This window comes from Halictus rubicundus, chromosome 10, assembly GCF_050948215.1.
Source record: "Halictus rubicundus isolate RS-2024b chromosome 10, iyHalRubi1_principal, whole genome shotgun sequence".
NCBI classification, from domain to species: Eukaryota; Metazoa; Arthropoda; class Insecta; order Hymenoptera; family Halictidae; genus Halictus; species Halictus rubicundus.
Genome location: NC_135158.1, coordinates 16,519,306 through 16,532,769, shown reverse-complemented (window position 1 = coordinate 16,532,769; position 13,464 = coordinate 16,519,306). Strand labels below are relative to the sequence as shown.

General features: G+C 49.4%; 3 protein-coding genes across 6 annotated transcripts; 2 read left to right on the top strand and 1 right to left on the bottom strand.

Annotated features, from left to right (window-relative positions):
• Positions 1-515: 515 nt before the first annotated feature.
• LOC143358274 (protein D2) lies at positions 516-1,712 on the top strand. Of its 2 annotated transcripts, none has more exons than XM_076795284.1 (3): positions 516-672; positions 962-1,213; positions 1,297-1,712. In XM_076795284.1, exons 1-3 carry the CDS (start codon positions 648-650, stop codon positions 1,647-1,649), a joined length of 630 nt encoding a protein of 209 aa, XP_076651399.1. In that variant the 5' UTR covers positions 516-647; the 3' UTR covers positions 1,650-1,712. The 2 variants fall into 2 exon arrangements, with proteins under 2 accessions (XP_076651399.1, XP_076651400.1); XM_076795285.1 differs by having other exon boundaries at positions 593-739.
• Positions 1,713-1,965: 253 nt separating this feature from the next.
• LOC143358275 (protein D2) lies at positions 1,966-3,553 on the top strand. Its single transcript, XM_076795286.1, has 5 exons — positions 1,966-2,267; positions 2,378-2,490; positions 2,583-2,703; positions 2,974-3,187; positions 3,254-3,553. Exons 1-5 carry the CDS (start codon positions 2,249-2,251, stop codon positions 3,390-3,392), a joined length of 606 nt encoding a protein of 201 aa, XP_076651401.1. The 5' UTR covers positions 1,966-2,248; the 3' UTR covers positions 3,393-3,553.
• A 2-nt stretch (positions 3,554-3,555) lies between these two features.
• Mgat2 (alpha-1,6-mannosyl-glycoprotein 2-beta-N-acetylglucosaminyltransferase) lies at positions 3,556-10,956 on the bottom strand. Of its 3 annotated transcripts, none has more exons than XM_076795281.1 (8): positions 10,399-10,956; positions 7,892-8,139; positions 7,530-7,716; positions 6,715-7,137; positions 6,257-6,566; positions 5,112-5,504; positions 4,646-4,896; positions 3,556-4,453 (listed from the first exon to the last, which is right to left on the bottom strand). In XM_076795281.1, the coding sequence occupies exons 2-8, from the start codon at positions 7,896-7,898 to the stop codon at positions 4,225-4,227; spliced, it is 1,800 nt and encodes a 599-aa protein (XP_076651396.1). In that variant the 5' UTR covers positions 7,899-8,139; positions 10,399-10,956; the 3' UTR covers positions 3,556-4,224. The 3 variants fall into 3 exon arrangements, with proteins under 3 accessions (XP_076651396.1, XP_076651397.1, XP_076651398.1); XM_076795282.1 differs by lacking the exon at positions 10,399-10,956 and adding an exon at positions 9,206-9,309; XM_076795283.1 differs by lacking the exon at positions 5,112-5,504 and having other exon boundaries at positions 10,399-10,954.
• Between the last annotated feature and the right edge of the window lie 2,508 nt (positions 10,957-13,464).

The window sequence follows — 13,464 nt, the reverse complement described above, 5'->3', positions numbered from 1 at the left end:
ATATATGTATATATATATATGGATAGGTATTGAATATTATATACCGTTGATCTCATTCTATTCGTCTGAATTATTACAACGAACAATCCTTTTTCTAGCGATACGTGCCATTTTCTGCAATTGAATAATAGGCCAAGTCGATCAAACTGATAAACAAACGTCGTAGCCTAATTCTACAGAACAAGTTTGTACAGTTTGTACGTACAGCGTCTTCGAAAGTCACTGGGTCTTGTCCATACATATCCATACTAATATCGATAAGAATATTTTACGATAGGTAGGCACAGTTTTACATTTGAGAAAGGTGCTCAGAATTTAGGTATTAACAACGATTCTCCGAAGGCTTGTTCGTTTACCTATGTTTGTAATGTGTCGGGGAAAAAAAGTACTAATGCGTCTGTGGCTGTGTAAAGGTTTCGTTTCGTGCTAGCAGATGGCGTGGGTTCTGATCCGGGCTAAATCTTGGTGTAGGTTCTGTTCCATGCTAAATCTGGGTATGACAGATATTGACAAAAGCGGAGGCAGAAAAACCCCGGGCGTGAGCACTCTCGAATCCTCTTTGGTTTCAGTTTTAGTTTAGCCAGTTTTCATCGTATCGTGCAACGACACGTTCAGTATCCGTGATCCGTGGTGTTCGAGTACGAGCAATGAGGTTGCTCGGATTGACCGCAAGTAATTCCAACGAATCAAGGGGATCGACGTGCTGCGAAAATTATCGGAAATAGACAGACAGTATTACGTAAATTATTCGACAACGATACACTTTGTCTATCCAATCGGAAACGTTTAGCGAACGCGGTCGTAGAATCGCGACTTGCTCGATTTCTTTGTTATTTGTATCGAGTGTCGGCTCGGCAATCGACGATAACCTTGTTTCGTTTTTGCTTTTGTTCGTGTTACTCGCGATACCGGTGACCGCGTTATTTTCCTAGATTAATCGTATCGCGTGTTGCTGTTTTAGCGAAATTGACCGGCAGTAAGTCTCTCGTGGAAATTGCTGCGCGCTTCGTTTCGTCCATGGCTGAATCGTTGGCAACTCACGGCGTCGTGCCGGACGTGATCGACAAGGCTCCGGGAAAAATATTGAGCGTCGTTTATCCGAATCGAATCTCCGTAGAGATCGGTCAAGTGTTGACTCCCACGCAAGTCAAGGATCCGCCTACGGTCAATTGGGACGCGGATGCAAATGTCTATTATACCCTGTGCATGACCGGCATGTATTCTCGTCGAATGTCGAATATCGAATATCGAATATCGAATATCGAATATCGAATCGGAAACGTATCCTTGTTGCAGATCCCGATGCACCGAGCCGACAAGATCCGAAATTTCGAGAGTGGCATCACTGGCTGATAGGAAACATTCCTGGCGTGAACGTTGCAAAAGGAGAGGTCCTTTCCGAGTACGTCGGATCTGGTCCACCAAAGGGCACGGGACTTCATCGTTACGTTTTCTTGTTGTACAAGCAACCCGGCAAACTCACGTTCGACGAGAAACGCCTAACGAATCGGAGCGGCGATAACCGAGGAAAATTTTCCATAAAGAAATTTGCCGCAAAGTACAAACTCGGCGATCCTATCGCGGGAAACATGTACCAGGCGGAATTCGACGACTACGTTCCTCTCCTCTACAAACAGTTGGGAGCTTAAAGTCATCCGTGCAGTCAGAAATGTATCCACCGAAGAAGCATCATTAAATCTGTTACTTCTCTATTCGAAATTGTTATTTTCCGTTGAAAGTTGCGTGGTTGCGTGGTTGCGTGGTTGCGAGGTTGCGAGGTTGCGAGGTTGCGAGGTTGCGAGGTTGCGAGGTTGCGTCTCTGTTTCGAATATCGTACATAGAATTTGGATGTCCGAATTTATACGTGTCATATATATATATATGACATATATATATATATCGTAAGTGTGTAAATACGAGAAGGAAGAAAAACTAGTTGGCGGCGGTGGGATGTTTGGAACAGGTAAGTTGCCGTATACGCATTGCAGACGCATTGCGGTGGGTGGTAGGACAGATGTTAGATGTTCGACGTTCGGAGGACATCGCGATCGGAAAGGAAAAGTTGATCGTCCGGCTATAGGTACTATTATACGGTGAGAGGTTTTATAGATTCTAGGTGGAGAAGGATATATCGAGTTGCGTGGAAGAGGAAGGGGAAACCGGTGGAAGGAATAAAAGAGTTTACTCGCGACATTCGAAACGCAGTTCCGAACGGTTCGAAATCGAGTGTACAGTCAACGAGGGAAACATGTATTCTCTAACTATAGGTTGGTGAACGCGCGGAGCAACGATCCTTACCGTAACATTATACGGATTCCTATAGTTTATCTAATAGCGTAAAATTCCGTGAAATAATTGAACGTTCGATTCGTTTCAGGAATCTTTATTTGCGGTCTCCGTGTAATCGTAGCAGCAAACGTTCAGTCGGAATTCGAGACAGCAAAAATTGCACCAGAAATAATCGATTCGGCACCCGTCGAAAAAATCGAGGTACGATCGCGAACATAACGTATTATGCGAATGATATCAACGATTACGCTCGATAACGTCTAATTCGATGGTACATACGTTGCACGAGTTAGGTCAGCTATGGAGATAAAGTGGTCGAGCTTGGAAACGAACTGACACCGACCGATACGCAACAGATACCCGAAATCCACTACAAACACGAAGGAGGAGTTCTCTATACGCTCGTCATGACAGGTAAAAAGGTTTCCGTGTTTCTTTTCGTTTCCATTTTTGTTCGAATGAAGACAACGAGAAAAGACAACGACCTTAATTTTAATTTGGCTCGAGGTCGACGCTCGACGACTTTCACCGCGACGTGACGCGACGAGACGAGACGAGACGAGACGAGACGAGGTTCAATTCGAAACGCAACGCTCGCAAGTAGGCGCGTAGAAACAGGTTTTCTTTCTGGTCGTTTTCGTCTGGACGGTACCGACTGATCGGCACGTTCGCGCGTGTTCGTAGATCCGGACGTTCCGATGAGGAAAGGCTACAATCGAGAGTTCCGACATTGGCTCGTTGGAAACATACCGGAGGAGAAGGTTGCGAAAGGAGAAGTACTCGCGGAATACGTGGGCCCGGCGCCACCAAAAGGGACCGGAAAACATCGATACGTTTTCCTCGTGTACAAGCAGAATCAAGGGTCGATCACGTTCGACGAGCGAAGATTGAGCAACAGGTGAGAAATTGTTGGCTGCGAATTATCATGAACTCCGAGATGGTAACGGGACGATGTTAATTGCAGAGACGGTCAACAGAGGAGGCGGTTTTCTATTAAGAAATTTGCGGAGAAGTACAATTTAGAGGGTCCGATAGCGGGAAACTTTATGAGAGCGGAGTACGACGACAACGTTCCAAAGTATGCCAAGCTGCTAGGATTTTAAGCGCGAGATCCTCTCTATGGTTCCCGAACGCATAGCGATACCGGTGGTGGGTACGAACAAGTTTCATTTCGCGAGTAACCCAGATTCGGATAAGATCAATTCTACTACGAGCATGGATGGAGACACGTTGGTGCGATATAATAAAGTTTCAACGATAAACATATACGAGAAAATCGATCGATTCGTTTATTTTCGTTGACGTCGTTATAAATATAAAATGTACCCTATGTTTATATCGCGACTCGATTCCATTGGGCTCGACTCGATTCGACTCGACTCGGCTGGTGAATGGCAAAGTTTTGCGAGTCGCTTCTCGATCCGACGTTATCTAAAATTTTCGTGGCTCATCCGATCGCGTGTTCGATTTGTTAAAGGACAGAAAATGAGAGAAAGACAGAAACAAGGAAGAATGGAAAGAAAGAAAGAAAGAAAGAGCTAGAGATCACGCACGGCGAAGAAACCAAAGTACAGTCTTACTTGCACAGGCTCGAGTCGCGATGATAACTAACGTAGGCTGGGTCACGTTGGGATTCGTTGAGATGCCCGTGACAGAACGGGACGCCAGCTCGGTGGGTACGTTCGTATTGTTGCAATCGAGTCGCTAACATGCGAGTCAAGTAAAATTTTACGACGACGCGACAGATGCTCGACTCAGGAACCGCGTGAAAGCGAGTCTAGTTTCGCCCCGAAGGAACTTGTACGAGGAGAGTCTTCCTTCTCGTTGAAAATAAATGGATACTTGAGGTACGGAGGAAGAGGGGCGTGGAGGGGAGGGGAGGGGAGGGGGAGTAGGCAACGCGAAGGCGGGCAGCGACTCGATCGCGTTTCGATTTCAAGGTAGAGCGAGGTCTGGATAAACGGTAATGTTCCAGCACAGTCGATGGTCTCGTACGTCACCCCATCCACCGTTACCCTTTCTCAGCTTTGCCTTCTTTGCAGTACCAGCTACGGTGAGCGTCAGCTGATTCGGGAAAAGATGTTGGTGGGCGGCCTTTAACACGTTTTGAACCTTGGCGATGGCGGCGGTTGATTCGCAGTTGGTCTTTTTGTGGTGAACACCGCTGAAACGAAAAGTGCCGTGCAGTTGCAACGATATGTATTCGCTTAGGGTGGGTAGCACGTACTGTGCGTTGCCCCGGGGGGAGAATACCCGGGGCAAACACGGGGACCATGCATGCTCGTAATGGTATTATTCTTCCGAGTAACGCGGAGCACGACGCGACCAACGATGAAACGGCGTTGCCTCGACTTACCATTCTCCGATGTGAAAGACTCTGGGCGCTCTCATCATCATCGTAACCAAACCGGACTCGGTTCGCGGCGTGACTCCGGCTCCCTTGCTCGGCGGCACGCAGGACTGCGCTATGTGCTGGAGACTCCAGTCCCAGTTGTAATCGTCGTACGAACAGAACTGCGCGGCACACTTTCTCAGCTTGTTCCAAGTGACGCGATTGAACGCCATGCCCATGTTATGTTTGCTCGATATCCAAGGGATTACCTCGGCCTGTCAAGAACCACGTATTACCGAGTTACCCAGAGCGCCAACGTTTCCGTCGAGCGACGAGGGTTCAAGGGTGAATATAATCGCGGGACGATCCGATCCGGATTTATCGAGCGTCGAACGAACATATTGAAAAGAACGATCGCGAGACAATACGGGACACGACATGGAACACCGGCTAGATTCTGGAACTGGAATCGTCGAAAGATGTCGGGAACCTTTTGATAATGATTGTAGAGACCGGGTAGGAGCTGAAAAGCCCATGCGGGAACAGGTTGCGCCGCGAGCGCGTTGTTCCGACCGGTGGATAATACGGTCCTAGCAGCACCGTTGCCGTTGCCGTTGCCGTTCTCATGCCTATTCCCATTCCCGCTCGAACTGGAGTTTGCGGTGGTGCTGGTACTGGTGCCGGTGCCGGTGCCGGTGCCACTTCCGGTTCCAGGGCCGGTCCCGATAGCGGTAGCGGTGGCGGTGGCGATGCCACTGCTCGGAAATGCGCCGGTGGCACCGTTCCCCTCCGATTTTGCCGGCTGTTGTTGTCCCGTTGAAGTGTCCCATCTCTTTAGTCCGCGTAGGAGCTCCTTTTGCAGGGCGCTGTTGACGCCAACGAACTAATGGACGGGCCGTGCGTGAAACATCGACACACAGATATTCACACTGAGATGGAGCTACTGTTCGATACAGATGATACGCACCTATTTTTGTCAAGGGATTAATACGCGGTCGCGTTTAGTACACCCGTTATGCTGTCGGCGCGCTTCCAATCGAAATATTTAACCCAGAGCATTTCGCGTGCCGCTCGATGCATTCTTCGCGTCTTCGATGCCCTTTTTACTCGACGTCGAATCACCTGCCGGCCGCGGCTACCTTTTTTCGTAGCAACGCTATACCGCTACTATTACATACTACTTACTATCATACAATTATACTACTACATCCACTACCACGGCTACTTCTACCATTGCTACCGCTACTATCAACAGTATCGGTACATATTACCGTTACTGGATCGCTTCAGTCTCTCTTCTTCGTTTCGCGAGATCGAGTTAAAGAGACCAGGGAGAGACGTCGAAAAATAAAACACGGCAGAGAAAGAAGCATATATGGTGAACACGAGACAGAAGGAGAGAGAGAGAGAGAGAGAGAGAGAAGAAGAGAGAGAGCGTATTTCGTAGCTAGGTGAGGCGAGGCGAGGCGATGCGACGCGACGAGACGCGACGCATACCCATCGACGAACGATATCGTATGTATGAAATGAATGAAATTTTGCGACGAATGCGGTCAACATGGAAATATATTGACGTTGGGGTCGACCAGAGGGTTGAAACGAATACGGGAATAGTCGCGAATTCAAGATTCTCACCTTCCGGCTAAAATCGGCGAAATAATTATACGTCTTGAGATAGGTGCCTAACGAGAGAACGTTGCATTTCTCGCAGCTGTGCTTGCAGGTACGTTCCATCAGCCTGAGAACGTGCAAAAAGTCCTCGGCGACGTAATGATCTTCCTCGAGAAAGAGAACCATGCCCGTGTGATTTCTCGTTATCGACAGTTGATCGAACACTCGGTTGGCCTTCCACCACCAGTGATGTTTGGTCTGCGTAAACTTAGCTTCCCTGTAGTGTCCGTAGAGATCCGGATGTTTAGCGTTGATGCAGCCTAGATCCAAGGCCCTGCGCGCGCCAACAATCCGAGAAACGAACGATCGTCGACAGTGGTAATCGGTGAATGATTCAACTCGACGGTGTCGAGCCGATCAAGATCAACGGTCCCGCGAATCGCGTATCGCGTATCGCGGAACAAGAAAAGCGTTTTACTCACTGTTCCTTGCGAATGTTTCGCGGACAATCGTTGGGATCCTCGCCGGGAAAGGAGTGCGGATGCGTTTGCATGCTGTGGGGATAAAATATTTGCATCACGCGACAAAAGTCGACGCTCTGCACGAGATAGTTGATGTCCGGATGCCAGACATCGTGACTGAAGACGAGTAGGGTTTGCTCGATGCCTTTTGCCTGGGCCAACGATACTATCAGATGTCTCAGGTAGATGAGACGCGTATGTACCTGGACCACTATCACGGGAGCGTCGGTGGCCAGTGGACCGAACGCCTCCTCGTTGTACACTTTCTGTTCGGCATTCGCTCTCTCTATGCTGCGTCGAATTTCCGCTATTTCGAGCTCCGTAAGAGTCTCCGAGCTAGCGTTGGTCGCCGAGGAGGAACCGTTTCGACGATCCTTGAGAAACCTGCGAGAAACCGAACAAAACAAATTTTGCTCGTCTTTCTTTCCTTCTATCCTACATTCGGTTGCTACCGTTCTACGGTCTTAGAGTCTAGAGTCTAGAATAACGTTGGAGGTTTGCTCGCCACCGATCGTCGTCCTCCGATCGTCGTCCTCCGATCGCCATCCCGACCGCCGCGCCGCGCCGCATCGCGCCGCGTTGCCTCGCCTTTCGATACATACATATCTACATACGTCTATACGTATTTCTATATGTATATGTATATGTATATTTATATTTTATTTATACATATATTTATATTTACATTTATACGTATATGCGTGTGTATGTAATTCGAAAGGAACGCCGTGCGCCGTTTCGTTCCGTTCTGTTTCGTTCTATTTCGTTTCATTTACCTGTGTAACTCTTGCGGTACAAGAGCGAACAGCGTTTCGTTCGGGGAGGAGTGACCGGTAGAGTCTCGACCGGTCAAGCTGATCACGTGAATTTGAAGCCAAAGAAACGTGGCCAGGAAAACGACAACCAGCGTTCTCAGAAAAGTTCCACGAACCGATCTTATTCCTCCTCCCAGCAGCGTCCCTCCTAAAAGGAAAACATTCGACGATATACATATTCGTAATAATGTCACGAGCGATTTATGCGCTACGTCGCACCGCGCAGCGCCGCTCCGCTCCGAAGGTTCGTCTTTCGCGTAATGGTTTTCGGCGGAGAACGGCAAACCCGGCAAAACGTAGTTCGAGTTCGCGTCTTCGGTTACCTCTCATCCTGACATTCCTAAACGATCGTTTCGAAACAAGTTTGACGTTGCGTTGAATCGTTGTTTTTCCTTTTCCAAAAATTTGCTTGCAGCAAAACTATCGTTCACGCTGTTTCGTAGCCGGAGAATTTGTCGATTGTAAATCTTCTTGGTGCCCATCCTTGGTCGCTCGTGTTGTAGCGCGTTATCGTGTTATCATGATTCCGAAGAAAGAAGCGCCGGCGAACTGCTTTTCATTTTTACCGAATCTGCAAACAGAAACAACACGGTCGTGTTACGAGCTGGAGATGGACGAAGGTAGAGGATCGATCAAATTCAGTGCGATATTCCCCTCGTTGAGGATCGCTCTGTCGAGGGTTTTCCAGCAATCTTTCCGTTTGATTTGCTCGATCTGCGCAGTCGAACATCATCTTTGTGTCACCTAAAGGTGAAAGTATCGTGATTTCGATACCTCGAGTTTTTCTCGCGAGATCACGGTGCACGTGGAACACGTTGCCCCGACGTTCAACTTATTTTTAGTACGGCACGCGAACTCGTAGTAATTTCGAAGAGGTAGAGGTAGGGAGAGAGAGAGAGAAAGAGAGAGAGAGAGAGAGAGAGAGAGAGAGATAAAGAGAGGAAGAGAAAAGGAGAAGAGAGCAATGAGGATCGCGCGAATAAGCAGCGGTTAGGTCTGGGTGAGACGCGACACGATGGAACGACACGAATCGAAACCGTTCGAAAGCTTGAATCTCTCGAAGGGTTTCATCGATAGGCTGCGACGCGCGGCAGCCCTCGTCGCGTCGAGTGCTCGTTTCGCAGTGCAGAAAGACGAACCGATGAGAGAAAAATGTTGATTCCGTGTTGAATCGAGTAAGCCGGAGACGAACGGAACAGGCGACAAATTTGTAGCACCTTCAGCGATCGAACGAGGAAAGGAACACCCGGCGACGACGCGACGGGTCCAAGTAGAGGAGAGCGAAGAAAAGAAGCGCGACGTCGCGGGCCGCGTCGCGTCGTCGAAACCTCTTGGCCACGGGATCGTTTGCAGTTTTCCGTAGACGAGCATCGAGTGGCGCGATATACCATTTTTCTTCGTGCCCGTGCAATCTAGGTCAGCTGACTTGGCTGGCTGATGCGAAACAATGCGGATATCCGCGAGACCGAGAGCCAACCGCAACGATATCTTCGTTTCGCGAACCAAAAGAACGTGGCAAGTGCTAACGCTGGGACGAGGAAGAAGGAACGAGAAACAAGGAAGGAGGGATGGAGGGAGGAGAGAAAAGCCGGACTACTCGAACGCAAGGAGTTCGAGCTACGATAAAACTGTTTAACCTTCTCGTTTTTCTCTTTCCTCTCGAGCTCTCGCAGTCTTTGCACGATCTCTCGGACCTTGGATTCCTTCCTCTTCCACGCACGCCTCGTCTGTCCTGTTTTTTAATCGGAATTCTTGTTTTACAGAGTCGATCGCGTGTATATAGATCGAGCCCGTCGCGAGAAATCCTCGTCGATGATTCATCGGCCGCTAATTGACGCGAACGCGTTGCGCCTAGGCGCTAAACGGCCTCTGGCTCAGCGCGTACCTCGCTACGTACATATCGTGTATCGTATATCGTATGTCTTATTGTGTATGTCGTTTGTCATATGTCGTATGTCGTATGTTGTATGCGGTATGTCCTATGTCGTATATCGTGGATAGGCGATAGGCGACCGACTGATGATGGGCGACGGGCAACGGACGACGGCTCGCTCGTTTGACGCGCAAATGCAAACGATCGTGCTACGCGTGTCGGTCACGCGTCGACTTTTCAAGGTAAATCGGAAAATTCTATAGTCGACCGCAAATCGTTAGTCGATCAATGACGGTTGCCCGACTGGCGAATACGCGCGAGGAACCGGCTAGCTACGTATCTAGGCAAAACGAAAGACGAGAAGGAAGGAGGCGATAAAGCGGGACAAAAGAAAAGGAACAAGCGATGGAAAGGTTAAGGGGCAGGGACTCCCTCCGGAGCGTCGGGATCTCGGGCAGGAATATCGGCGATCGAGAAAAGATTGGAGAGATCGGAAAGATTGGAGAGGCCGAGCAATGACAAAAGGCCAGCAACGCTGGCAAGTGCCGAGAGACAAGTGGAGAAAGAATCGAGATAACGTGGAACGCTTTAACGAACGGAGCAAAGTCATAGGTCAGAGGGAGAGGAAGAGAGAGAGAGAGAGAGAGAGAGAGAGAGAGAGAGAGAGAGAGAGAGAAACATATGGAGAAAGTGAAACGGAGAGAGGCGGAAAGAGGCAACGAGGACGAGAAGTATGGAATATCGATCGGTTGGTCTGGCCCGGGTTAGGTCCGGGACGATGCGAACCGGGGCTGGGGCCAGAGTCGGATACTGAAAATCGAGGAGCGGAGAACGGAGAACGGCGAGAGGAGAAGAAGGAAAGGGGAACGGGGAGAAATAGGATCGGGGAGCGGAAAGGATTCGCGGGCTCGAAAGATTCGGCCAAATGTCGAGGAAATCGGGAATTGGTTTACTTACGCGAGCTCACCGTGAGGACGTTCCGATGTATGGAATTGGCGAATCGGCGGTCGCGAAACGTCTTTTGACTCGACTGATCACGTATCGGCGAGCGAGCCGAGATAGATAGCGAGAAACGTGGGGCAGGAGGAGCGACGCGTCATTGCTACCGCGCCGCAATATTTTCTACCGTCTTCTCGCGTTGCACGCAGCTCTAGCAGCGACTTTGCGACCAAACTGCTACGACGGTTCTCTTCCTTTCGATAATTTGCAGCTGGACGACGACGACGGCGGCGGCGGCGGCGGTGGTGGCGACTGTGACCACGATCACGATCACGACCACGACCACGACCACGACCACAACGGCGACGACTCCGCCCACCCTTCGTTGGTTCTAGTTTCGACGCGCGTCTCGCACCACGTTGCACATTGCACGTTGCACGTTGCACGTTGCGCGGCTACACGTTGCACAGCACGCCGCACCGCACGCGACCCCTTTACGGGGGTGCAATTTCCATCGAGACGATCGATCTTCTCGCCCTGCCATCCCTCGGAATTTTCTACCGTTCGACGCCGACGCCGACGACGCTGACGGCGACGCCGACGTCGACGACGCTGACGGCGACGCCGACGTCGATAAACGTAGCTTCTCGGCGGATAACAGCGAGGAGGGTACGTCAGCTCTCTTTGCGGCTGTTTCCCCGAGAAGCCGCAATTTCGAGTCGGTCCACGTCCACGTGATTCGTCGACGATATCTTCTCTATTCGGGTTTTCCAGTTGACGAGCGAGTCGGCGAGCCCCCGTTCATGTTTTCTCGTCGACGACCACCAGATGGAACGAGAGGTAGCTTCGAAATCTCTTCTCGATCGGTTCCTCGTTCGTTTCTCTCCCCTTTCTGCTTCGTTCCATGTTCCAACTTGTTCGCGTACCTACCCCGGCTGATCGAAGGGTGACCGGGAAACGAGAAACCATCGAATACTTGCAATTATTGCGACTATCTTTCGGTCTCGTTCTCCGAATTCGGATGATTTCGATCGATCAAGGAAACACCTATCCTGTTTTTTGGCAGTACGACGCTCCATTGTATTCGGCAGTCGTGTGATCGGGTGTCGTTTGTTACGCTCGTCGGAATTGACGCGAGCCAACCAACTCGTTAACCGTTGAAGTAACACGATACGATTCCCTGGAGAAGGACATTCGCAATTATTGTCTTTTCCACGCATCGAAGATTTCAGTATCTAATTTTATTCTTTTGTTTTCTCGAACCGTTGGTTGCGTAGGAGTATGCATACGGAGAAAAAGAGAGAGAAAGAAAGAAAGAAGAGGATGCATGGATAGGTTGCGACGGGAAGAGGGAAAAGCATCCAACGCAAAACGCAACTCGTGCGGTGAATCGCAAAAGAAAGTCGAGTGGTAGAGAAAAGGGTTTCGATGTAATTCGCCGCTCGTGATGGACATCGATCGTACTCTCCTTCTCCTTTTTATCCCTTGCCTTCTCTGCCCTCCTTCCCCTCTCTACCTCTCTACCTCTCTACCTCGTATATATATATATATATATATATATATATATATATATATATATGTATGTATACGTGTGCGTGTGCGTGTTTTTAATTTATTACAATCTATTTTGTTCCTAAATCAAATCGGATTGGATCGCACCGAATCGAATCGTATCGCGCATTCTTTGTTCGGCAAAGAACGGCAGCATTTTGGTTACGTTTTCGTAGCGCGATCAGATTCTTTTCGATCGAGACGCGGTCGTTCGTAGCGAACAGGTATCGAGGATAGTCCGTAGGCGAGTATTGGCCGAAAGTGAAAAAGCCACGTTCTCGTTCGACGAGGCTGACTTTCGATCGACGCGAACCTCCTCTTTCTAGTCGCGAAACCGTTTTACTTTGCTCGTTAGGATCGTGTGCTTCCACCCGGTAAGATAATCGGCCTCTCTATCGATGATCACGTTTTCCGGTACTTTAGTTTTTTCTTTGCAAGCGTGGAAATTTGTGGAGACATCGACGTATTCCAAGTTTTTGTCAGAGCTCCAGGATAGAAACGACATGCGATTGCACCATCTCCGATACCGACACGTGTGGCGCGTCGCGTCGCGTCGCGTCGCGTCGGATCGCTCGATGATTCCGCGTTAAGTGACTTTTTCTGTAATCTCGCAACGTATTCGCGAATCCCACCGAATTCGACCGCTTTATCTTTCCCTCGTAACTCGCGAACGAGCCTCCACGGAATCAAGACAGAGAGAACCAGTTGATGAATGAAACGGCAAAAGCCGAACGAACGGAGAGGATGAAGACTCGAGTACGTAGACCGTTAAAGGACTAGACAAAGATTCAGCCGCTGCAGCGCCAAAGAAACTGCGTTGGGAAAACGAGAGCTAGATAGATCTGGAGCGAGAGAGAGAGAGAGAGAGAGAGAGAGAGAGAGAGAGAGAGAGAGAGAGAGAACTGCAAGTGGCCGATGCCATTGGAGGCATTCTTCCCCCGTTGTGATCCATCCGTTCCTCCTCGAATTAATTACACGGAAGATGGGTCTACCGTGATAGAGGAGTGGCTGCTGTGGACAGGCCAGACCTTCTATCTTCTTTCAGACCATGTTCGAACGTTCTCTGCGATTTTTCTTTTCCCTTGGCACCTTCGACCTCGGTATCTCGGTATCCGCTGAAAAAAAGGACTCTCGAGAGTGGGAGAAAGAATCGGAGAACCATTCGAAAACCTGTTATCGAACGTCGACGATCAACCTATATCTGCACGGAAATTTGTTCCGTTCTTCTGCTCTTTTCGCGACACGCTTTTCATTCGTAAACGTATTCGCGTGTTTTTAACTTTGAATAACGAGTCCGAGCATAATATCGTTTAGCAACAAGTTGCACCTCGTGCGTTTCCCCTAGAGCTTCCTAGTATCAACAAGTGAATCGGCTTCCTGGCTGGAATCTCTATATCGCTTTCGGTTTGACTCCACAGGTGGTAACTGAAACTTCGATTCGTAAGATTCTGTTCGCTCGCCGAAGCGTCGTCGATTTCGTCGAAGCGATGCGCACAACAGAACAGGACAGAACAGAGCGAAACGAAACGAAAC